Here is a 25,167-nt window from a genome sequence, read left to right on the forward strand (position 1 = left end):
TTTATTTTGAAAGGATTTAGAGGAAATGTGTGGGGGTAATAGCGTAACTGTCAATTAGTCTTTAATTACCCATTAATAATCCTAATTACCCATTCAAAGGCAAAAACAGTGCAGTTAAAGCTAATAATTGGCATTGGTGCTTTTATTTTGAAAGGATGTAGAGGAAGCACGTGTGGGTAATTACTAAACTGTTATTCTATATTTAAATAGTTATAATTACCCATCTAAAAGTTGAAATATTGCTATTAAAGCTAATTATTTGGCTTGGTGCTTTTATTTTGAAAGGATTAAGAGGAAGTGTGTGCTTAATTACTACACAATCCAATAGTGTAGTTGAGTAATCAGTAACAAGCATGGAACTGCTGTCTACACTGAGCATCAGGAGTTTGACCTGTCAGTCAAATCTGCAGCTGCGCCGTCGCCATGGAGACAAAAGGCGGGAAAATCAGGCTCACTCTGCTCTGTGAAAGCAGAGTTTCACCCTTTATAAACAGGCTTGTTCCAGCTAAACCATGATAGTTATCACAAAAATTATTTCATTTTACGAGGCTTCAAGGCTTCAATGAGCAAATGGTGTGAATTTTATGTTTAAGGACAAAAGCTTGTAGCCACAGTGGCAATTTCAAAATACGTCTCCTCTGTTTTTCTCCCCAGACGTCTGCCAAAAATTATTATTAGAGTCAATGGGAGAATTTCAGGATCTCTCTGCACTTTGAGGTTGATAGCGACTAAAGTATAGGTCTGAGGGTAAATCCAGACACATCATTAGAAAGAAGACAAATATGACTACGATTTAGTGAAGTAATTAGGTTGATAGAGTAAAAATTGTGGCTGTAGTGACAAGTTAGAGACAGAAGTTCTGTCTTAAAAAAGCGCACCTTCTCACTGTAGCTGTGACATCACGCACTCTAGCAGAGCCAATACACACTAATGGAAAAGCTGAAAATTTAAGAAAAAACCACACGATATTTAAACGCTCACAAGTCGAATAGTATAGAAGATACGAAGACGCTGATTTACAGTGATAAAGTTGAAAGATGATAGACGCTTTTGAAGTTGAAATGACGTTTCTACGCCAAAGTATGACGATGATAGACGCTGATGAAAAGAGGAAAGTTGACAAAAAGTTGAACGACGATTCCCATAGACGACCATTATAAAAAAAACGACGGAAAAAGTTGAATAACGTTAAAAGTTGAAAAGCTGAAAACGTGAAAAGTAATAGCCCCCATCTGTCAGACTTGGGCAGGTGTCGGACCCACATGCACGGCGCAGAAACACGATGGTGATTAAACACAGGTTTATTAGATGAAGCAGGGTCAGACGGTCCAGGTCATACACCAGTCGTTCAATGAGGCAGTACACAAAGGAACAGGCAATCTCTGATTCAATGTCCAGGCAGGGTTCGGTACACAAGCAGGCTCGGCAAAAGTACAGGCAAGGATCAGGCAAACTCACGGTCAGATTATCAGGCACGGGTCTCTCACAGGTAGCAGGATACACAGGGTTCAGGCAAGAAGCAAGGGTCAAGGCGAAACACGAGTAGCTAACAAGAGATGCTGGAAAGAGTACGGAAACTAACAATCTGGCAACTGGAGTCTGTGAGAGGTGGAGGCTATATACTGATACTGATTACTGATGGGTAACAGGTGTGGATACTGGGAACCGGAGAGTGACAGGAAGTTAACAAAATAAAACAGGATGTGACAGATGACATGAATCATGACACCATCTCCTAAAGACGACACACGTTTAGAAAGTTGAACGGCGATTCTACGACGAAGCGTTGAGACGATGAAAGCGACCGAAAAACGGGGCGAAATAATAATAATAAGAAGAAAAATAAAGAGCGAAGATATCAATAGTGTGAGAGCTGTTCAGCTCTCCCACTAATAAAGAGCGAAGATATCAATAGTGTGAGAGCTGTTCAGCTCTCCCACTGATCTGGTACTTAGGGCCTGCTCCTACGCTGCTAGGATCAGTGCCTCCATGCTGTCTTTCAGTCTAGCTTTGTTCAGCCATTGGTAGGACTTGTCGATATCAGCCACCTCTTCTATCTACCGGTAGGTACATACCGTGCAGGGTTTTTTCCTTCCATGAGGTTCTTCCTCTTCCTTCTCCTCCTCTTTTGGTTTCTGCTGTCTGAGGTATTCACTAAGCATGTCATCTTTTGGGGCCATCTTCCTCATGTATTCATGGAGCTTAGTTGTTTCATTAAAAAGTACCTCGCGCAACAGAGATGCATTGTAAGGATTTTCCTTGTCTTGATGTCAGTGGCTTCTATCTCTTCTTTTGGCCAGCTTATTATGCCAGTGGGGTACCTGGTGACCGGTGATGACAGGTGTTGATTGCCTTGACATTGTTCTTCCTATTCAGATGACTTCTCAGGACTTACCCTTTGGAGGTACTTAGCGGTTTTCCTTGCGGCCTCTTTGTGGTTACCATTCTCTTTGGAATTCCAAGGTACTTCAAAGGCTACCTTTCCTCTCCTTGCTACCATCCGATCACACTTATCCTGTCAGAATGATATTCCGATGTGCAAGTTGATATCTCGTTCACTCTTGGCATACAACTTGACGTCATCCATGTAGAGGGGTTTGCTGATGGTTGTGTTATTCTGTAGTCGGCACTCGTAACCAGTCTTGGTGATGATCTGGCTGATGCCTGAAAGGAGCTTCAATGTTGTGCAGAGGCAGGTTATTGGGAGTTGGATGGGACATGGCATGGATAATGTAAGGGCCGTCCAGTTCTTCATACCTGAGACCCTCTCTTGGATGCCTGCTATTGTTATGGTTACAGAATCTTGTACGGGAAGGTTGCTGTGGTCTAGTCTCCACCAGCCTCTTGGCATTACTGTTATGTGACCATAGTTGGTATTGTTTGTAGTGCTGTATTCACGTGTTCTAACAGACTTTCAGAAGGTGCTTATTCCTAGTAACCAGCCACAGGGGTTCCAGGTGTCTATCTTAGACATGATCTTCACTCTTAGGTCAGCTGCTCCTGGGGCTTGGAACCCAATCTCTGATTGTGGTGGAGTTGATGACATCTCCCCCTCTGACCTGGTGTATTGGCTCCCCCTTGCCGTAGCATTTATATTGTGTTGTATCTCATCAATCTCTAGTTGTGACATTTGTGACATCAGGTGTTTCTTGCGGATATTACAGCAGTTTCATTGTTAGCAAAGGAGTTGGGTTTCGAAGTATCCGTAGTTCCCACATTCACTTCATATAACCCTGCTCACTGGGCTTACTGTTGTAGTAGCATTCCAATAGATCTTTGTTCTTATCTCTTGACCACAAATGTCTTTTTCATGTTCCAGTAGCCCATTTCACATCAGGTTGCCGTGATACTTCAACACCTGATGCAGACCTTGTTCACCCAGGAAATGTTCGAGCCGGTATGACTCTTGTTTTTGTTTCTATGTCTATGTAGTAGGCAGATAGCATTAAGGGCCTCGCCAAAGGACCCACACTGGATTTATACATATACATGTATATCAAAGTCAGACAAGTGTATATATATATATATATATATATATATATATATATATATATATATATATATATATATATATATATATATATATATACACTCCATGGGGGAGAATTACTATTGCAACAACACATAATCAGTAGGGTAAAACTAACCTGTCTCACAACGGTCTAAACCCAGCTCACGTTCCCTATTAGTGGGTGAACAATCCAACGCTTGGTGAATTCTGCTTCACAATGATAGGAAGAGCCGACATCGAAGGATGTGTATGTATATATATATATATACATACACACACACACACACACACACACACACACTTGTCTGACTTTGATATACATGTATATGTATATACCCATATACATTTTGTGCCAATCATGCCCTCACTTATAGATCATACCAACAGTGTGCCCCAAGGTGGTAGAGAACAAGCGAGCCAAGATCCTGTGGGACTTCCAGATACAGACAGACAGAATGGTAATGGCGAACCAACCAAGCCGTAAGGCCAGGGAGCATATATATATATATATATATATATTACAGTATAGGCTATTGACCTTTGGGCATCAAGGCTAAATACTGTAGAAGATTATTTGTAGATTTGTAGACATTGGTTATCTTCACATCAGGTTTCCCTGGTTCCTCAACACCAAAGAAGATTTTTGGTCTTTGCCTGTACAAAAGTTGATTGGTGTTATTCAAATATTAAATTTTACACTGGGGAAAGAGTGCAGTGTGTATTTCATAATCCTAGTAAATGTTTAGTATCTAACTTTCAGCGTTCAATATTACAAACACAGTTTATATAGTGTTGAGTTGCTGACAAAAATGTTTCCTATTGTCTTCTAGTACAACTTCTACAGCAGTCTTTTACTTTCCAGCTGCTTTGTCTCAGTGGTCAGTCAATGGCAGTAGTCACAAAACTCCATTATAAACCTTGGTGCAAAACATGTCAAACTGCATGCATGAAACACTTCAATAAACTATGGATTATACAAGTTTATGCTTTCAAGCAATTTATGGGACAAGCAAATGTGACATATTTTTGTGACTGTCACATGACATAAATCAACTAACGTGATATTGAATATTGATGAAAGATTATAGAAATGCTGTGGAACAGTTGGTTAAATTTTGATAGATGTAAGAAATGTTGTTGTTTCAAGCATATATAGATATATATATATTGCACCTACTGTAGGTAGCATTTTACCTTTTATAAATCTTGATATGCAGCAAGCAACAACTGAACACGAAAAGGCTGATGGACATTTAGATGCAATATCACAAATTGGGAATCTGATTCTGATCTTTATGAACTTGAATCAATGGGGACTGAATGGATGGGGCTTGTAATTAAGACAAATAACACCAGGACAGCTCAAGGAAACTAAAGCTTTTCTGTGCTGAGAACTCACGTTTTTACTCAAAGTTGCCACTTTGTCTGCGAGACAGCAGGACCAAAAGAAATTTGGAGTGGATCTTTTATTTAGGACACTTTACACGGAGCAATTACGTGAAACCAAGAATTTCCGGAGAAACTGCGTATGCAGTGCAGCGCCTTGATCTCTCACTCAGAAGCACGTTTAGTAACCGCCTTAATGTTCAGCAAAGTTATTAAAAACTAAATAAATTATTTTTATATTAATTGTTGAACACAACTGCACGCGCTGCGGTCGGCCGGCGGCACTTCGTATTCTTGCGCAGATGCCTCCCATAATAAATAGCGTTTTTTTCCCCCTATTACATGCAAAGCACCGCGATTAGGTGCTGTCATTTCTCCGGCTCCACAGCTGCACAGTTGTCAACTTATGGTCATTTTTTTGTTTATTTGCATTCCCTTCTTCTCACCCGCTGCCACCGGCAGCACCACCACCATCACTTCGCAGGCAAACGAGCCCTCCTGACCGACATTATCTTCATCCAGGCTCCGCTGGAAAGGACGGATGCGACCATGGGGGAGAGTTTCCTCGCATCCGAAGTGACTGTGTAAGTTTAGAGGGAAGCCGTTACGTGTGTCTCCCTCTTTACTTTCACCGACCCCCTCCTCCTCCTCCGCTGGCAGAAATTTATAAAGAACAAAAAAATCCGACGAGGGAGGGAGGAGGGGGGTTGATATACGCCGAGGCTGAAATCGAGAGGCGAACCCAAGGAAAGAGGAGTAATTCGCACACGGGACTTTCCCCCTCTTAATCCCCCAAAAGGAGGGGGAAAAGTCGCAATATTGGAAACGAAAAGGAATGCGCTCCTAAAGGCGTGAAAACGTCTGCAGTTGTGGATACTTTATATATTTTTATTTCGAAAAAATATGGCCGAGAACGTTCTGGACTCTGGCCCGCCTTCAGCCAAGAGGCCTAAACTCTCATCTCCGGCACTTTCCGCCTCCGCCAGCGATGGAAATGGTAAGTAATGTTTAATGATATAATTTCTTACGGTGTTGTTGGTTGAGTTTGTTCATTTTGGGTGTGTTGCGTTGACTTGAAAGAGTGCGAAAAAGCGGGATTACTCTTCTGTTTTTGTCGTAGCTTGCTAATGTTAGCGTGCTAGTAGCGAATGTGAGTGTCGGACGTGATGAGGAGCTCCCCCAGCTAGCTTACATGCTACCAGCCATTTAGCCGGAGTTAGCTCTGTTAGGCTAACGCTCGGGTTGCTAACTGAATGCATGTCTTTAACAGTCGATCCCGTGTCTAATGGCTAGTTTAACGGGGCTGTTACTTAGCTCCATGCCAGGGTAACTTATGATAAAGTTTTAGGGGCTTTCGCGAGGGCCGAACGGGCTGTCAGCCTATGACAGCCCTGTTCAGGTATTTGAGTTTTAAGGCTTCCAACGACCAAACGGTCTGTTTTGCTCTACATAACTCGGAGTCTCTTTTAACTCACGGTAGCTAATGTCACCCTTATGTTGCGGGAAAATAGAGTTTTCCAGGCTTGTTATGAGCCATAGTTTAGGCCCACAGGTCCACCTGATAGCTCAAATTGCCTTTGTCGATGTGATTTCTGTGGATGGCGTGTGGCAGCAGCTGGAAACCAAACTGTGGCTCATGGACAGCGCCATGTCCAGCTAGTTACTGCACCACATACTACAGATATATTCACTCGGATCATTTATACCCAGTCATTCACTCAAAAACGTTTTACCACAAACAGCTGCCTTAAACTGGCATAGCACATGGCTCAGCGTTAGATTGTAGGTGTTGGTGGAAATGGACTTGTCCAGTGAAATCATCCAGGCCATGCACACATTTGTTTCCTTGCCTGATTCATTTTAAGATCAGTGCAGTCAAAGGCCCTGTATATAAGGGATCCATGTGAGGCAATAAAATGTGTTGTCGTATGAATCAATTGCTGTCTTTCTTAATGCTTCGGTTACCAGTACTGATTTTGTTTCATATACCTTACATGTGTCTGCTTATTACTTCACATTTGGCGTATTTGAGTCCATGACTGCAACTTCAGATTATTTTAGTTGTAAGTTGTTTATTTAATATGATTTGTCTCAATCACAATGTAAGGTTATGGCAGATAACCATCTTGTAGTTGACTGAAGAAAAGGATTTGTCTACCACTGCACTTTGAAAACTACTAGTGTGACACAAATGTTGATTTAAGTTAGACAGTTTCAAGAAACATTTACGTACAGGAGAGCAAAACTGGTTTAAATTATAATTTATGTGCTGTAGAATTTAGGGAATATTGGTGTTTTACTCCTGATCGCTGTTATAAACATGCGTGATGATGAGCACCATGTTTCTTCATTGATCCCCTGATCTGTATTCTTAAGCTGTTTGGTGGATTCTAGTTATGAGGAAAGATGCATCCTTACTGCAACATGTTGAATCACTTACCTGTTCAGAGACTCACTCTGAACCAGTGGGCGTGTGTGTTTGCAGGTATGTGGTGCAGCCAGCTTCACACATGCATTTTAATGTCAAGCGTGCAATTGCATTTTAACGCGGTAATGCTGAAAAATGAAGGATCATGTCAGTTGAATGTGACTGTGTCCCTATTTGTCCTCCTCATTCTCTGTGTTTCATCATTTTGTCTTTGCACCTTCTTAAACTTTGACTTTCTTATCTATTTCAGATTTTGGTTCACTATTTGACTTGGAACATGATCTCCCGGATGAGCTCATCAACGAACCCGGCCTGGTCAATGGTGGGGACCTTAATCAGTTGCACACGACTCTGGGAGGAGGACCTGCAGCGATGGGTCCTGGAGGAGGCAGTGCAGGGACAGGAGGCATGGGTCTTGGACTTGGCCTTGGAGGAGTTCCTGTGGGTGTTGGCGGGGGTCAGGATGCTGTGGCCAAACACAAGCAGCTGTCGGAGTTATTACGTTCAGGAGCTCCCACCTCGGGTCAACAAGGGCACCAAGGAACCATGGGCAGCCCAGGAGCCCCTGGTGCCATGGGGCAACACTTGACAAACATGAAGGCATCACCTGGGCAGGGGCCTCAGCCAATCATAGGCCAGGGTCAGCAGCACCTGTCTCCTCAGCAGCAGGCTAGCATGTTGCAGCAACAAAATGCTACAGCTGGAATGATTGCTGGCATGAACAGATCCATGATGGGAGCTCAGCAGAAAGGCAGTAATGGACAGCAGCAGCCTGGCATAATTGGGACTCAGATGAATGGCTCTCCCAGAATGGGCTTTGGGAATCAAGGGATGGGTGGAAATGGCAACATGTTGGCTGAGACCTTACAGCAGCCGGGTGTGGGCCAGGTTGGGATGAGAGGTCAGCAACCTGGAGCAATCAACAAGGTAGGAACTCCTTCAATGTTGCATGATTGATTGCTGATTGTAGGTCAAGCCCTTATGGACAAATATATGTGAATATATTACGTGCAAAATATCTTCCCAGATTATATTTTACTCATTACTTTGGTTTTACTATCATAAATGCTGTTTCACCTAATGCAGACTCAGAGAAGCATTTCTAGGTCAGTTCTGCGCATTTTGAAAACAACCAGCTATGCACAGTCCCCTTATGCCTGTAGTCAAAGTAAGGAAACCGCCTTGCTTCTGTGATTGACAGACTCCTGGGAGCGACAGTAAAAATGTTGCAGTGGCAGACTGCTGCTGCTGCTGCTGAATGAGTGTGGTGGAGACACTGGTTTGTCTTAGAAATCAAAAGCGGTGTAATGGTTCCTATGTTGTCTGTAAGGACCAGTGAACGTAAAACAGTGCATCTTGGAAAGGTGATGAGAGGAATAAAAAAAAAAAAGATGAGCTTGTGGGTTTTTGTGAAGGATTGATAAGCGATTTTAAAAAGTTAAAAAATGTAAACCATTTGTTTTCAATTACGCTCCACATTTTTGTTACAATTTTGTGTAATGCTTCGTCGTCTCTGCTTATTCTCATTACTCTATTCAGATGGGGATGATGGGGGATCCAGGAGGTCAGTTTGGAGGTCCATATGCAGGGCAGGGGAATCAAGGTCTGGGCGGCACAGGGCTGGGCCCTCAGCTCCAGAACAAAGGACCCATGACCAACAGTCTGGCCCATTTTAGTGTAGACAAGAAAAACACGCCCATGCAAGGGATAAATGCCATGGTAAGAAAATACAAACTGTTTGTATCACTTTTAAAGCTAAATGTATTGCTTCATCTCTCATGTCTAACCTCACCTGTCCAACCTTTCCACTGCTTCATTTCCCTGTTTATTTTTACTTAAAAAAAACCTTTTCAAACTTTTATTTGAATTCACATCTCCTCACATTTCTTATGCTGTTTACATGACCTTTTGTGTAACTCTCTTTCATATATGTCACATCTTGCTTTCTACTCAATTATCAGGGGTCTCCACAGTCACACACTGGTGTGGGTGGTCCTCCTGGAGCACCTGTGGGGGCCGGTCCAGGGATGTTGCCGAACACACAGGCAGGCCTTGTGGGTCCTGGTGCCCAGGTTGCTGCAGCGTCCGCTGCAGCTGGTGCACCACCCACAGCTGACCCTGAAAAACGGAAACTTATCCAGCAGCAACTGGTGCTCCTGCTTCACGCACACAAGTGCCAGCGGAGAGAGCAGGCCAACGGTGAAGTCCGACAGTGCAACCTGCCACACTGTCGCACCATGAAGAACGTCCTGAATCACATGACTCACTGCCAGGCCGGCAAATCTTGTCAAGGTGAGTAGAAGAATGCTCCTATAACTATAATATGATGCAACTCTGTCTATGACAAACAGGCAAGGCAGAAGTAACCTGTATTGTGTGTATTGACCAGCTTTGATATTGCTTGTTCCTTTTGCAGTGGATCGCCACTGCTGTCCAAAACTATTCATTAAAGCTAAAGAAGCCATGGTATTGTGTCAGCTGGTTGTGCATCATTATAATTGAGATAGCTGCTGTAATTGTTTTTGGAAATAAGCATTTAGCAAGCAAGTAGATTTACGTCAGCAAAAGTTTGGACATGAGTTCTATTGTTCTGCAGATGACAAAGTTTTAGTAACTGTTGTGTCTCATTAAGTAACAGCTCTCTTTTTTTTTTTTTTTAATTCTCCTCAGTTGCTCACTGCGCATCATCAAGGCAGATCATTTCCCATTGGAAGAACTGTACACGACATGACTGTCCTGTCTGCCTGCCGCTGAAGAACGCCGGGGACAAGAGGAACCCGCAGTGTGAGTGTCTGTATCTGACCAAACAATGCTACAGTAACACATTTGTTTGTGCTGCGCTGTGCTTTATCATATTTATCACACTTCGGTTTTAGTGTTAGTCGTACTTGTCATGTTCTTATGCAGATCTATTAAGAGAAAAACTATGTTTTGGTACTTGTAACTTGGGCTTAATGTATATTAAAACGCTATGATTTTAGCCACAGTGTTGTAAAGCTCTATTAGCCACAGTGTTGTCCTTATTCGTTATGTTGTTGAACCGTGTGAGATTTTAATTATCTTCCCTTTTTTACTCTCCAGCTTTGCTTGGTGGGGCCAGTTCTAGTCTAGGCAGCTCTCTAGGAGGAGTACCTGGTGGTCAACCAAGTGCTGCCAACCTCAACCCACCAAGCCAGATCGACCCAAGCTCCATAGAAAGAGCCTATGCAGCCCTGGGCCTCACTTACCAGGGCAACCAGATCCAGACTCCACCTGCCCAGCCCAATATGCCTAACCAAGGCCTGCAAGGTCAGGCTGGAATAAGGCCTATGAATCCAATGAGTGAGCCAACTTGCATTTTGTTGCTTAAATAGCTTTATTCACGAAGAATAGCTTTCAAAAGATAATTTAAACATATACAACTTTCTAGGTTGTTTGAGAGCAAATTAAATAATTTTTAGCAGGGGGGTGAAAAGTATGAAAATGTACCATATGCCTTCCTTTCCATTAAAAGGTGCAAATCCAGTGGGCCTTAATGGAGGTGTGGGAGCTCCATCTCAGAACCAACAAGCCAGCCTGTTGCAGGATACCATGATGCACCTGAATGTGAACAACCAAGGGTAGGCATACATGATCACAACATACCAGGCCTTGATAGGAAGGAGCTACCGTGGCTGTTAGCTTCAGAGCTTTGCAATTCAGACCGGCTATGCATTCAAATTTTGTTTGAAAAAGTCACTACAGCAATGCCCTCCCTGTCTCTTGTAGTCTGATGAATGATTCTAGTGGGGTCGGCTCCATGCCCACAGCAGCCCCTCCCTCTGCCACAGGCATGAGGAAAAACTGGCACGAGGATATCACACAAGACCTACGAAACCACTTGGTACACAAACTGTAAGTATTTAAACAGTGTTGGACTTGAAAGGACAATTTATTGCCTCTTTTAAGGAAACATGGTGGTTGAAATTGATGGAAAAGCTCTATTATAAGAGTTTTAAAATATGTAGTGCTGATGGGGAAAAAAAAACACAATTCAGTATCTTCACCAGCATAAGCAGCAGGGCAGTGAGTTATTCAAAGACACACATGGCACACCATGGCTAAGACCTCTTAAACTCACACAGACATTCCCACAAGGGGACTTTGATGCCATATGTACACAAATGACACTACCATTTAATCAGTACTTGGATATAAAATTACATAATTTTATTTTTTCCCCCCTTTTGCTTTTCTTCCCCCTTTGTTCTTCTACCCACAGTGTTCAGGCCATCTTTCCAACCCCAGATCCCGCTGCCCTCAAGGACCGTCGCATGGAGAACCTGGTGGCCTATGCCAGAAAAGTTGAGGGAGACATGTATGAGTCAGCCAACAGTAGAGTAAGTCGCTCCTTTGGTTTCTAAGAAAGGGGAACAACTTTGACTCTTTTAAGTTAGAGTTTGCATTTTGAAATAAAAAAAAAAAAACTCCAAACTTCTACTGTGCCTGCCTGCGTTACGTTCTAAAGCAAAATGTTTGTTGCATCAATATTTGAGATTTAGACCTTTTATAAATAAAAACTGATTTTAAAGTTGCCTCTGTAAAGTCAATTTATTAACCCTTTTGTTTTTATTTTGTTTCCTTATTTTAACAGGCTGAATACTATCACCTGCTGGCAGAGAAGATCTATAAGATCCAGAAGGAGCTGGAGGAAAAGAGGAGGACCCGCCTTCAGAAGCAGGGAATAGGACTGGGACCTGCTGGCATGGGTCAGCCCCCATCTGGGCTCCCTCCAAGTGAGTGGATTTTTTTACTTTGTTCTTATGTTCCTTTTGTGAGATTTTTTTTTCTACAGGTCTCTGATTTATACATCATTTGTCTGACTAAATACAAGGGATGAAAGGTTTTAGCATTAGTGAAGACTCATACATTTAGTTCAGGCATTTCTACCTCTCCCTCTTCTCTATGAACATGGTAGCTTGTTTTGTTTTTTCTCACTTGCCTCTGCTTTTACAGATGGTTCCCTTCCTGAACCATTAATGGTTCGACCTGCTGTACCAAATCAGATGGTCAATAGGATGCAAGGGCCAGGTAATGAACCAGGACATTGGGAGCATTGTGTTGTTTCGCCTCAAATGTTAAAAATGGACTTACAAAGTTCTCTCTTGTGTACATTTTTTGACATTAATGTTGTGTATTGTATCATGACAGTCTGAATATTTTGTCAGGTATGAATCAGTTTAATCAGATGGGAATGCCAGGTATGGGACAACGATCCACCCCTCCTCTCCCCATGGGAGCGTCCCCCAATCAGGTGAACACCGCATTAGTTAAGTTGTAATTTATAAACACCTTTTCTACGTGTATTTAGGAAAGCTCACCCTGTGGTTTGACGCCTGTAGATTGGAATGGTCGGAACCAGAATAGGGCAACCCAGTGTTAACCAGCTGCAGAACCAGTATTTGTCCCAGGGACAGTTTCCTGGCTCAGGACCAGGTGTTGGAGCAGCTCAGCCTGGGATGAACCAGCCTGGATCACAAGCAGGAATGACACAGGTAAAGTGACCCCACTTGTATGTATTCATGTCACACAATATTAAAAGTTGTTTGATTATATTATATTCATTAAAAGTATTTGTAAAGTGATTTTGTGCGTGCTTAATGTATTTGAACTCCTAGTTTTTATTGTGGAAACAGTTAGTGGTAACCAAACCTATTAATAATAAATTAAGGTCTCTTAGTTATCTGGCACTCATATTTACCTGCTTTGTCTTGGTATTTTTCTTTGTCTTAGACACCAATGGGAACTCCTCCCTCTCTTCCAGTCGCTAGCCCTCTAGCGCAACCTGGTTCAGTCAGTGGTGTCTCCACCGTGGGGCCAATGGGCCCTCAGAGTGTGGGTGGTGGTTCCAACTCATCTGTTGGAGCCCCACCCTCCTCAATGACTCCATCTAACACAAACCAACAGCCCAACTCCATTCCTCATTTGGGAGCCATGCGGGTCAGCTCGCCGTCTCCTGCACACAGTCGATCCCCAACCCCTCACCAAACGCCACCCAGACTAGCTGGATCCCAGACCCCACAGCCACACACCCCTAATGCACCACAGCTGGCACCACCACCAGCTCCCCAGCAGAATCAGTTTGGCCAGGGCCCTGGATCAAACAAGCCTCTCCAGCAGCACATAGGTCCACCTGGTTCAACCACTCCATCTCACCCTGGCCTGACCTCCAGTGCCACACCACATGGTCCTCAGCTCCCACGCACTCCGGTTAGTTTAACTTATTCTCAACAATGTCATGTTTGTTAACAGTTCAACTCGTTTTATAGGTTCCAGTAATCCAATAGTGGGAGCTTTTGTCCTGGGTTATTATTGATGTTTTGTTTTATCAATCTTTTTAGAGGTTGTCATTTTGCTGTTACATGTGTTTACCCACTCATGTTTCTTGTTCTAGTTGTCACAGAAGGGTTCACTCCCAGCAGAGAATCAAGCTCTGACTCCAGCCTCTGTCAGCAGCCTAGACACATCCTCCCAGCAACCCCAGTCAGACACCTCTGCCACCAACCTTGATCTCAAAATGGAAGTGAAGCAGCAGGATGACGAGGAAGAGAGTGATGCTGGTAGCTGCTCTAAAGGAGGGAAGCTTAGCAACATTAAAATTGAGGAAAAGCCTGTAAAAATAGAACAGTGTTCTGGAGAAGGAGGTAAAGGAGTTCCCATGGATACAGCAACAACAACAACTCCAATGATGGGCATCAAGACAGAAGACAGGAAGCCTGAGGTAAAAGAAGAGGAGACGTCAGCAGTAACTCAGTCACCAGCAAAAAAGAAGAGTAAGGAGGATCTATATTTACAAGGGCTCTTAATCATATGTGTAATTCTTTAACTTTATATTGTTGATGCTCTAATGAGTTAAAAATTATACTATACTGTTTTTAATTACTTCCCAGTCTTTAAACCAGAGGAGCTTCGTCAGGCCCTGATGCCCACTCTCGAATCACTCTATAGACAAGATCCAGAGTCTCTGCCCTTCAGAATGCCTGTGGACCCACAACTGTTGTGCATACCTGTAAGTAACCCACCTGAGTATTTGTTTCTGTGCAATATAACCCACCTGAGCTCTTTGTTTCTGTGCAATATTTAGTCTGCACTCTTGTCGGTGTTTAGCAAATTATGTTGGTACGATAAAACACAATTAAGTGTCTTCAGTAATACTTAGCTTTACCTATGTTAAGTATTTGCTTATGTTTGTGAGATAAAAGTTTTAATGCTAACTAACAGCTAATCTGTTCTTTTATCATTCAGGACTACTTTGACATTGTGAAGAATCCCATGGATTTATCAACTATCAAGCGAAAGCTAGACACAGGTTAGTACTTGATGCAAATTAAGAGATTGGTCATCCTGAGAAAATGTGGATTTAAGGCTTCTAAAAATTTATTTTTATTAAATTATAAGTTGGTTTGTTTATTTCAAAAACCTTGAATCACTCTTGTAGATATTCTAACTGGTGTCTGCTTCATGCTGTTTTTCTCGTGGTTTGTTTTGTGGTTGTAGGTCAGTACCAGGATCCGTGGCAGTATGTGGAAGATATTTGGTTGATGTTCAACAACGCCTGGCTATACAATCGCAAAACATCCCGAGTCTACAAATACTGCTCCAAGCTGGCCGAGGTTTTTGAGCAGGAAATTGATCCTGTCATGCAGAGCCTTGGCTACTGTTGCGGGAGGAAGGTGAGACAAAATGCTGCATAATTACACAAATGTGTTGTAGTAGGGTGAGAAAATGTTGCTGACATGACAGTATGTATCACAATCAAATATTTACTTAATAAAAATGAGAAATGTAAGTTCTTGAGCTTTAAAAAGGGTAGTTTTTTAGCCAGGTTGTAGACGGACACCAAAGTAATTAGACCGATCTCTTTAAAAATTGTGTGTGTTGGGATGTTTTTTTTTTTTTTTTTTTTTTAATATATATTTTTCAAATTCATAAATTAACTCCACTTCTTCATGTCTGAAATGGAGGCAGTGAAGTAGGTTCATCTAAATTTGTCCTTGGGCATACCTCCACTATATCGCATTTCAACTCATTAGACCCTGCTATTTTTGGTTTTGCAGACAAATAACGAAACTGATTGGCTGGATTGAATTCTGACAATGATACAATGAAAGTAGTGCTTGTCTTTAGCTGTAATTATCTTTTACAAAATTAACACAAACCCAAATGAGCTCAGGTCAGCTCCTCTGAGAAAGTTTTCACAGCTGCATCGTAATTGAAGGGTCACATTTGCGGTATCCCTTTTTAAAAACCTATATTGAAGGTTTTGTATATTATTATGTAAGTTAATAATTTTGACCATTTAATTATTCCTTGAATTGTTTGTATGATTTGTATTGCTGGAGAAAACATTAATGTGTGATTTGTTTGTTTTCCCAGCTGGAGTTCTCTCCACAGACACTGTGCTGCTATGGGAAGCAGCTGTGCACTATTCCACGTGATGCTGCTTATTTCAGCTACCAGAACAGGTATGGAGAGCAGGGGCGAAGAAGGGTGATGGGTGGAGGCATAACAATATGGACGGAAGGAACTAGAATAAATTAATTGCAATACGCCTAACGAGACGGATGCAAAATTGAAATATACGTTAGGTGTGAGTGCACATCTTAATTTAGTTTTTCTCCCTTTAATTCATGTCCCTTGATTTTATACCTTAATTTGGTTACTGACGTCCTGGCATTTTAAGTCGGCTCTGTCTTTACATTCTTTATGTTTCTGAAAAGAATGAGTGTATGCATTGACAAAATAACAGCTGTGCTGTTTAAAACTAGCGTCTACAGTGATTCTGAGTCAGTTGCTTTGTTTACACGTCAGACATAGAATGTGAAAGGACCGACTTTAAAATGAAAAGCACTTAACTGCTTATTTGTTCACAATTGTTCAGTGTCTGCTCCAACTTCCTGCAGCAGCTCCCTTTTTGATTCTGCTCTTGCTTTGTTTGCTGTGATGGTGGTTGTTGTTCATGCTGTCATGTCCAAATTGCTAATCTGTGCTTTGCCTTGGCTCTCTGCTATGTGTTGTCTTGGATGGCCGTCTCATCTTGCTCCCGGTCCGTGCGGCTTGTCTGTTCCCCCTTCCATTGGCTGTGATATCAACTTTGGCTTGCTTTTGCCTTGACCAATCATCAACCTCCAAACCCATCCCCCATTCCCTCACCCTCACCCTTCAAAATCATGACTGGCTGTTGCGATGACGACTTCCTGCTGTCCTGCGCTCCTACTTCCTGCTTTCTCCACTTGTGGCACCCTGCCTTGCCCATGTCCTGTACCATTTGGTGACTGCCCTCCCATGCGCTGTCTGTGATTGACTGTGCTGTGGGGAACCGTGTAGTTCACCAAAATTTGGGCTTCTCGCTAACAGGTACCACTTCTGTGAGAAGTGCTTCAACGAGATCCAGGGGGATACCGTTTCCCTGGGTGACGACCCCACGCAGCCACAGACGTGAGTATCACTGTGTTTCACAAGCAAATGTCAAATTATGTCCTTTCATTTTACTTACTCTGGTAACAATTCCCTTGTGATGCCCTTTATATTAATAGATCTATTAACAAGGATCAGTTTGAGAAGAAGAAGAATGACACACTGGATCCTGAATTGTAAGAGAACAGTTTGTCAACTGTTGTATGTTAGATGCAGAAAGTTTTTTAGTAGACCCACTTTACTTCCAAGACCCAGTGTAATGGTACTCGTGTGTTTTAGGTTTGTTGAATGTATGGACTGTGGGCGGAGGATGCATCAGATTTGTGTCTTGCACAATGAGACAATTTGGCCATTAGGGTGAGTAGGTTTTTTTTATTTAACTATTTTTAAATGTACTTGCGTGAGATAACCTGAAAGACACTGTTGTATTTTCTGTTTCAGTTTTGTATGTGATGGCTGCTTAAAGAAGACAAATAAGACAAGAAAAGAGAACAAGTATTCTGCTAAAAGTAAGTAGCTGTATTCATGAGTGCTGTCACGTTGGTCGCACATCATCATTCATAGACTAAAGACTGGTATAATATCTTTACAGTTATTATACTAGGGAATAAAATGTATTTTATAACAAATCAAAATGTGTTGTTTGGCCTTTTTTCCATACAGGGTTGCCCCAGACAAAGTTGGGCTATTTCCTGGAGACAAGGGTGAATGACTTCTTGAAGCGTCAGAACAACTCAGAGGCGGGGGAAGTCTTCATTCGTGTCGTCCATGTTTCTGACAAAGTAGTGGAGGTTAAACCAGGCATGAAGTCCAGGTACAGGACGTTTTGCATTGAGTGATCAAATAGGTCTAATAGTATTAGCACTGTATCATGACTGATGTCTTTTTCCTGCTTTATTTTCTTCATTTTTTTTTTCTATCATGTTTTTTCCAGATTTGTGGACAGCGGAGAGATGTCCGAGTCCTTCCCATATAGAACAAAAGCCCTTTTTGCATTTGAGGACATTGATGGAGCAGACGTCTGCTTCTTTGGCATGCATGTTCAAGAGTATGGATCTGACTGCCCACAACCCAATCAGAGGTAAAGAGAAATTATGTGTGTTATATGTTTTCATCTTCTTTTTTTTAAGCAGATTTATCTGATTGTTTCTTTTCCAACCCTTTCAGGCGAGTTTACATCTCTTACCTAGACAGTGTACACTTCTTCCGGCCTCGCAGTCTAAGAACAGCAGTTTACCATGAAATTCTTATCGGCTACTTGGAATATGTCAAGAAATTGGGGTGAGCTAAGAAAGAAAAAATATTTTTTAAGAATTTGTGATGTCCTTGCTCACTGGACTAAAATTATACAACATGCTCATTATCTGTTGTGTCCTCAGCTACACCACTGGCCACATCTGGGCCTGTCCACCAAGTGAGGGGGATGACTACATCTTCCACTGTCATCCTGCAGATCAGAAGATTCCAAAACCCAAACGTCTGCAGGAGTGGTACAAGAAGATGTTAGACAAAGCTGTGGCAGAGCGGATTGTGCATGACTACAAGGTAAATAGGCAGCAATTTACTTGTCTGTGGAAGTATCATTGGCTCTTAATCACAGCTGTAATACACAATGCAAGTATTTGTCATTTTTTCTGTCCTTGGGGAGTATTATATTAAAGTACCACATTAGAAGAATCTATAATGGAAGCCATATATTTCATGCTTAGATGTGTTTCATCTCACCTTGGCTGTGTGGTCTGGATTGCTGCCCTGTTTTATGATGAAATGTTTTGTATCTTTTTCGTGCATTTATCTAAATCTGAGCCAATAAATACTTGTGTAGACATTTTTGGCTCTATAAAGGGATATGTTTTGGTTCAGGAACGGCTACCTTCCTTTCAATCGCTTTTTTGGAGTTTGGAACTTTTTGTACATATTTATTGAAAATGTGGTATGCTGGTGTTTTACGTTACAGCCTGTCCAAATATACTGGTAATCTAGATTGTTCCAACACTAATTTTACTTTTGCACTGTGCTTAAAGGATATCTTCAAGCAAGCAACAGAGGATCGTTTGACTAGCGCCAAGGAGTTGCCTTACTTTGAGGGTGATTTTTGGCCTAATGTCCTGGAAGAGAGCATCAAAGAACTGGAGCAAGAGGAGGAGGAGAGGAAAAGGGAGGAAAACAGCACTTCTAATGAGAGTATTGATGTAAGAATCCGATGATGTGGCAATATGGTCCTGAAGTGTAGATTTTTAAAATGCTTTTCTGATTACCTATCCCCCATCTTGTCTTTGTTCAGGACACAAAAGGTGACAGTAAAAATGCAAAGAAGAAGAACAACAAAAAGACAAGTAAGAACAAGAGCAGCCTGAGCCGAGCCAATAAAAAGAAGCCAGGAATGCCCAACGTCTCCAATGATCTGTCGCAGAAGCTCTATGCTACTATGGAAAAACACAAAGAGGTATAGAAAAATGCTTTAACTGTTATTTTCAAGCCATTTAGAGATTAGAGGTTTTAGTTGACTATATTTTTCTCCACTTTCTCCAATCCTTTTTTCCCTCCTAGGTTTTCTTTGTCATCCGCTTGATAGCAGCTCCTATGGCAAATGCCTTACCCCCTATTGTAGACCCAGATCCCCTGATGGCGTGTGATCTCATGGATGGCCGTGATGCTTTCCTGACACTGGCCCGGGACAAACACCTGGAGTTCAGCTCGCTGAGGAGGTCAAAGTGGAGCTCCACGTGCATGTTGGTGGAGCTACATAACCAAAGCCAGGACCGCTTTGTCTACACTTGTAATGAGTGTAAACACCATGTGGAAACTCGCTTCCACTGTACTGTTTGTGAGGTGAGTTGGGAAAGAGTTGGTTTAGCGGGTCAGATTTTATTGGAACCAAGTACTAAGAATACACATTGTGGGCTTTCTGATCTTACTGTGAAACCAACTGTATGTTACTTCATTAACTCATTGATATCATCCCTCGCAGGATTACGACCTGTGCATCACATGTTACAACTCTAAGGGCCATGAGCACAAGATGGAGAAGTTGGGTCTTGGCTTGGATGATGAGAGTAGCAATCAGGCTTCTGCCACCACCCAGAGCCCCGGAGACTCCCGCCGTCTCAGCATACAGCGTTGCATCCAGTCCCTCGTCCATGCCTGCCAGTGTCGAAATGCAAACTGCTCCCTGCCGTCCTGCCAGAAGATGAAACGCGTTGTTCAACACACGAAAGGCTGCAAGAGGAAAACAAATGGTGGCTGCCCTATCTGCAAGCAGCTTATTGCGTTGTGTTGCTATCATGCAAAGCATTGTCAAGAGAATAAATGTCCGGTCCCTTTCTGCCTAAACATCAAGCACAAACTCCGTCAGCAGCAGCTCCAGCACAGGCTCCAGCAAGCTCAGATGCTGAGGAGGAGGATGGCCAGCATGCAGAGAGTGGGACAGCCCACTGCAGGAGGAGCCCCAGGGGGCAACGGCCTGCCCTCTCCAGGAGCCAGCAATGGAGCAACTGGTCCTGGCACACCTCAATCAGGGCTGGGCACGCAGCCTCCAACACCACAGACACCTACCCAAGGAAATGTATCTGCACTTCCTCAGCAGCAAGGAGTTGGGATGGGTGGAATGGTAGGAATGGGAACCCAAAGCCAACAGCAGCAGGTTCAACAGCCAGGTGGTACCATACCTCCTCAGCACCACATCCACCAGTTTCAGCCAGTGATTGGAGGCGGTGGAGGGGGGATGATGAACTCTGCCCAGCAGATGCCTCCACTTCAGCAGCAGCCCCCCAACATCCAGCAACTCCAGCAGCACCCTGGTGGTTTGCCTCCCTACAACCCCAGACCTGGGGCACCTCCTCTCCCCCAGTCCATGGGCAAACCTGGTCTGGGGCCAGTCGCCCCAACTCAATTACAACAACCACCCAATCAAGGTCAGGGATCCATGCCTGTCCAAGGACAACAGCAAGGGCCACCTCTTGCTGCTGTAGAGACAGCCCTAAAAATCCAGCGCCTTGCAGAGACCCAGAGACAGATGGCCCAGGCCCAAGCCCAGATCCGTGGCTTGGGGCAGGGGGGAATTATACCTCCACATTCTCACCACCAAAATGCCCAGGCCCAAATGGGCATGCCCCACATTGGGGCTCAGGGTATGCCCCCCCAGGCTCAGGGAGTTGTTGGCAGGACTATGGTAGACCCACAGCAACAAGGAATGCTTGCAGGGATGCAGCAAAGTGGCCCTCAGTCACAGTTGCCACCTCAAGTCCAGCAGGCAGGTGGTGGACAGCTGCAAGCAGCAACCCAGCAGTGGGGTGCTGCAGGACCAGCCATGAACCCTCAACAAAGACCAGGCATGATGGGTCACATGACACCGCAGCAGCCGCCAGCCATTGCCCAGCAACAGCAGATGAATCAGCAGCAGGCAGGAAATCGTGGGATGATGCAGGTTATGGGTGCAGCAAACCTATCCCAGGGAGCACTACAAGACCTGCTGCGAACCCTGCGCTCCCCAAGCTCACCTCTTCAGCAGCAGCAAGTTCTGAACATCCTTCGAACCAACCCAACTCTCATGGCTGCTTTTATCAGGCAAAGAGCAGCCAGGTATCAAGGTGGTCAGGGCGGTCCTGGGGGTGCTGTAGGCCCTCCACAAGGGGGCCCTGGAGGTTTAAGGTTCCAGGCTGCTGGAGGGCTTCCTGGTGTTGGGGGTCCAGGGGCTGCTCAGCTCCCTAACATGGATGGACAACAGCCGGTTAATGTGAACCAGGCAGGTCAGCCAGGGATGAACTTGGCTCAGGGTGGAGCAGGTGGAGGGAACATGCCCCTCATGGCCCAGCTTCAACAGCAACAACAGCAGCGCCCGATGTTGCCTGGGAATCTACAGCAAATGGCTGCATTGCAGCAACAACCACAACAAGGAGCAATGCAAACAGGACAACAAGTCAACATGAATCCTCAGCTTAGAGAGATAATGAGAAGACAGCTGCTGCAGCAGCAGCAGCAGCAGCAACAACAACCGCAACAGCAGCAGATGGGAGGCCATGGGTCATTCCCCCAGCAGCAAGGCCAGCAAGGTTTTATGCAGCCTGGTCAGGGACAACCAGGTATACCCCCCTCTTCACAAGCCCAGCCTGGAGGGGGAGGTGTGGTTGCTCCTCCTCAAGGAGGACCACAGACGGGGCCCGGACAGCTAGGCCAGCAACAAGGCTACACTAACTCCATGTCGGTAACTGCAGCGCTCCAGCAAAGGCTCCAGCATCACATGCAAATGCAGCAGCAGCAGCAGCAAAATTCTATAGGTGGGCTTCAAGGTCAAGATGTGGGGCCCAGTGGAGGACCAGGAGGACCTCTGATCCAGCCTGGACAAGGAGGACCAGGGCAGGGACAACAACAGCAAGCTGTAGTTGGTGGAGGGAATAACGGGCCGCCACTGCCACAGACGACCCAAAGCATGCTTCACCAGAACATCCACTCGAGACTCCTGCAACAACAGCACCTTGGAGGCTCTCCAGCCCAGCACAGCAGTCCCATGAGTCCCCAGCAGCAGCTGGCTCAGTCCCCCCACCATCTGCAAGGACAAGGAGGACTTGGTCCTGCAGGTTCGCTCAGCAGTCAGGTCAGGTCTCCCCAGCCGTCGCCAAGACCACAATCACAGCCCCCGCACTCCAGCCCATCTCCACGCATGCAGCCCTCCTCACAGCCCCAGCCCTCACCTCATCGCATCTCCCCACAGACCCAGACTGGTTCGCCACACCCGGGTCACTTAAGCCAACATCACCCCAGCATGGCACCACCCCAACAGCAGACAATGTCCCAGCAGCAGCCAGGTGGTTCTGTAGATCCCAGTCAGTTCAGCTCAGACCAGAATTCCATTATGTCTCAGTTAAGTGGGATGACGGGGATGCACGGTGGACAGGGGGGGCAGGCGGACATGATGGGTGGGAATAATAACAGCGGCAACAACAACAATAATAACAACAACAACAACCAGGAACTGGGAACGAATGGTTTAGAGCTTATTTAGCCTAGACTGTGCAGGTTTTCTGTCTTGATGCTTTGAATCGCCCCTAATGGTCAACTGCCATGAAAGGAAAGCGAGGCAGGACGGCAGCTTTGGGGTTTTAGAAGTTTTTATTTTTTATTTAAGTATTTTTGTGATGTATAAATAAGAACTGAACCTTCCTTCCTATGGGAGATGGAATATAATTCTTAGAAGTCATAAATAAATTAATTAAAACAATGATAAGTTATTGCTGTTAATATATATCTATATATTTTTGCCAATTCTGTACAAAAAAGGTGGAAGGGCAGTGTTTCAGGTTGAAGATATTTCTTCCTTAAGTCTATGACACAATATTTTTGGGGACTGAGAATTTTGCCTTTTTATGAATATTTTTAGAATTTTAAATGTGGCTAAAATTTGTGTGTTGATACGATGTACTTTTTTATTGTTTTGGTTTCTTCCTCAACTACCCAGTCATGATTGTATGTATTCTGCAAAGAATTAATCTTTCCTCCCTCAGTGGATTGTTAAAAACAAGCATCAACATATCTTCCATTACAGGAGACTTCTGGACAGCTGGAGTTTTCACGGGTCTCCTCTCATCCCTCCCTCCCTCCCCATTTGTGGGTTTGAATATCTCCTTAACAGTGTTGTAGGACACGGGTACCACAGGCTCTGGGGTTCGGTTGTATTTTATCCACTCTCTTTCAGTTTTCTTATGAATGTGCACCTCATTCTGCTCCTGATCCCCCCCACTCCCATATAACGGTGGACTGAACAGTTGATGCCTCATTGTTGTTCTGAAAGCATATTGTGCTGTTTCTTGCTGGCTGACGTTCTAAAATAGCTTGTTTAAATAATTTTGTTCCTGAACTGTGACATGAAGGAAGAGGTTGATAAAGTTGCTTTTGGGCCGCAGAGGTTTTAAGAAAAAATCCTGCCTGTTTCTTTACCTGTAACGGTTGCCCTTTGAGCAGTCTTTGCATTTCCCCTTATATGCCTCATGTTCAAGACTGCTTCTCAGACACAAGGTTTAATTCTGTGTTAGTACTGTACAAAGTGATAAATGATGAACTTCTATACCAATTTTGTAATGAAAGTGAAATGTGTAAAAAACTGAACTGTACATAGCTCTAAGCAGAAAAAAGGAATCTGCTGCTTTGTTTCCCCTTTTGTTTGATTGGATATTAGCTGTATCTGTAAAAATAAAGACACACAACTACAGAAGTACTCCTGACATACTGTACAGTACTGAGATTATTTCTGAAAGGTACAGTGTGGGGTGTAGTAGGTCACAAGCACCAATGCGCCTTTTTCAGTGAATGGCATGGTTTCAGGGAGGAAGTCGCACGACTGAACAATCACAAAACACGAAACGTGTATGAATTTCGAGCTGAGTCAGCGGGTGACTACAGGTGTAATTTAAAAGACGGGAAATGGGTTGTTTAGCTTTTTCTGGAGAGGACTGAAGACAATATTCACACGCTCACTTTCTTTCTCTGAGGTTTGGCTTGCTGGGTATGGGGAGGGAACGCATCAGAACCAGGTGGCAATATATCTTGAGACTTATTTTATAAGAAAAACAAGGAAAAACTGTCTTTTATATATAGATATATTATTTAATTTTATTTTTTGGAAATAAAACTTGAAGCTTCAGGAATTATTAGATAAAACATGTTTTGTTTTGTATTAAAGATGTTATGGTGATGCAAAAAGACACTGCAGACGGTCAGTTTGCCCTGGGGAAGCCGAGGAGGATATTATACCATCCTTTTAAGAAATGTTTCATTTCCATGAATATAGTTGTAAACATACTGAATCACTGTACAAACCGATGGCAACTGAACAAAAGGTTTTGTTTTTATAATTTCTTAAAAAGAGACTGGAAATACAACTATTTAAATAATTCTCGACTACTTTTTCGTTCCTCTTGTTAACACTTTTTGGTGCTTGCTGAGAGAAGGCAAAATTAACTGTTGCTCCAATTTCATTAGTTTCTTTTTTAAGTTATTTTGGTGGTCTGATTGTTTTTTTGCCAATAAATTTATTGTACAATAAAGTATGTTTGTACCTATGGAAAAATACTTGATTGTTGCCTTTTTTATTGACGTTTACATTTTCCCATGGAGACTAATTATCATATAATACATTTGAACATGGTTTATTGGAAATTCGTATTTGTACATTCAGTTAATACCTAAGTTATTGATTTTTAAATGGCCAGATGGGATTATGTTGTATAAATCATCTAGATGAATATTACTATTCATCTTATGTTATTACTATTATCAAATTACTACATCTATACTATTATTAGTATTAGTATTGATATATAAGTAACTTGTACCTGCACAGGAAAGTTAAGTTAATCTTAATTAATTTAAAATGAGAATGGTTACAATCTTTCAGATTATATTTGTAACTTGG

At 43.3% G+C, this 25,167-nt stretch overlaps 1 protein-coding gene across 7 annotated transcripts; it reads left to right on the plus strand.

The window, feature by feature from the left end:
- The first annotated feature begins 5,275 nt into the window (after window positions 1-5,275).
- Window positions 5,276-24,824, plus strand: ep300a (E1A binding protein p300 a). Of its 7 annotated transcripts, none has more exons than XM_029134931.3 (31): window positions 5,276-5,894; window positions 7,576-8,252; window positions 8,865-9,044; window positions 9,287-9,617; window positions 9,996-10,115; window positions 10,407-10,646; window positions 10,819-10,924; window positions 11,073-11,198; window positions 11,566-11,683; window positions 11,938-12,079; window positions 12,300-12,374; window positions 12,512-12,597; window positions 12,686-12,838; window positions 13,077-13,553; window positions 13,738-14,116; window positions 14,234-14,352; window positions 14,589-14,652; window positions 14,841-15,016; window positions 15,720-15,808; window positions 16,671-16,781; window positions 16,880-16,936; window positions 17,040-17,117; window positions 17,202-17,269; window positions 17,424-17,574; window positions 17,695-17,841; window positions 17,928-18,041; window positions 18,140-18,305; window positions 18,785-18,952; window positions 19,045-19,206; window positions 19,311-19,592; window positions 19,732-24,824. In XM_029134931.3, exons 1-31 carry the CDS (start codon window positions 5,801-5,803, stop codon window positions 22,759-22,761), a joined length of 8,286 nt encoding a protein of 2,761 aa, XP_028990764.1. In that variant the 5' UTR covers window positions 5,276-5,800; the 3' UTR covers window positions 22,762-24,824. The 7 variants fall into 7 exon arrangements, with proteins under 7 accessions (XP_028990764.1, XP_028990766.1, XP_028990768.1 ...); XM_029134933.3 differs by having other exon boundaries at window positions 16,701-16,781; XM_029134935.3 differs by having other exon boundaries at window positions 10,407-10,613.
- Window positions 24,825-25,167: the final 343 nt, after the last annotated feature.

Source organism: Betta splendens, chromosome 19 (genome assembly GCF_900634795.4).
Source record: "Betta splendens chromosome 19, fBetSpl5.4, whole genome shotgun sequence".
NCBI lineage: Eukaryota > Metazoa > Chordata > Actinopteri > Anabantiformes > Osphronemidae > Betta > Betta splendens.

What these genes read in the sequence shown, in the direction of transcription:
- ep300a (XM_029134931.3), top strand. Translation starts at nt 5,801, where the DNA reads ATGGCCGAGAACGTTCTGGACTCTGGCCCGCCTTCAGCCAAGAGGCCT. An exon ending in AACCTGGAGCAATCAACAAG is followed by an intron (nt 8,253 to 8,864) that starts GTAGGAACTCCT and finishes TACTCTATTCAG; the next exon opens with ATGGGGATGATGGGGGATCC. An exon ending in GACACACTGGATCCTGAATT is followed by an intron (nt 16,937 to 17,039) that starts GTAAGAGAACAG and finishes CGTGTGTTTTAG; the next exon opens with GTTTGTTGAATGTATGGACT.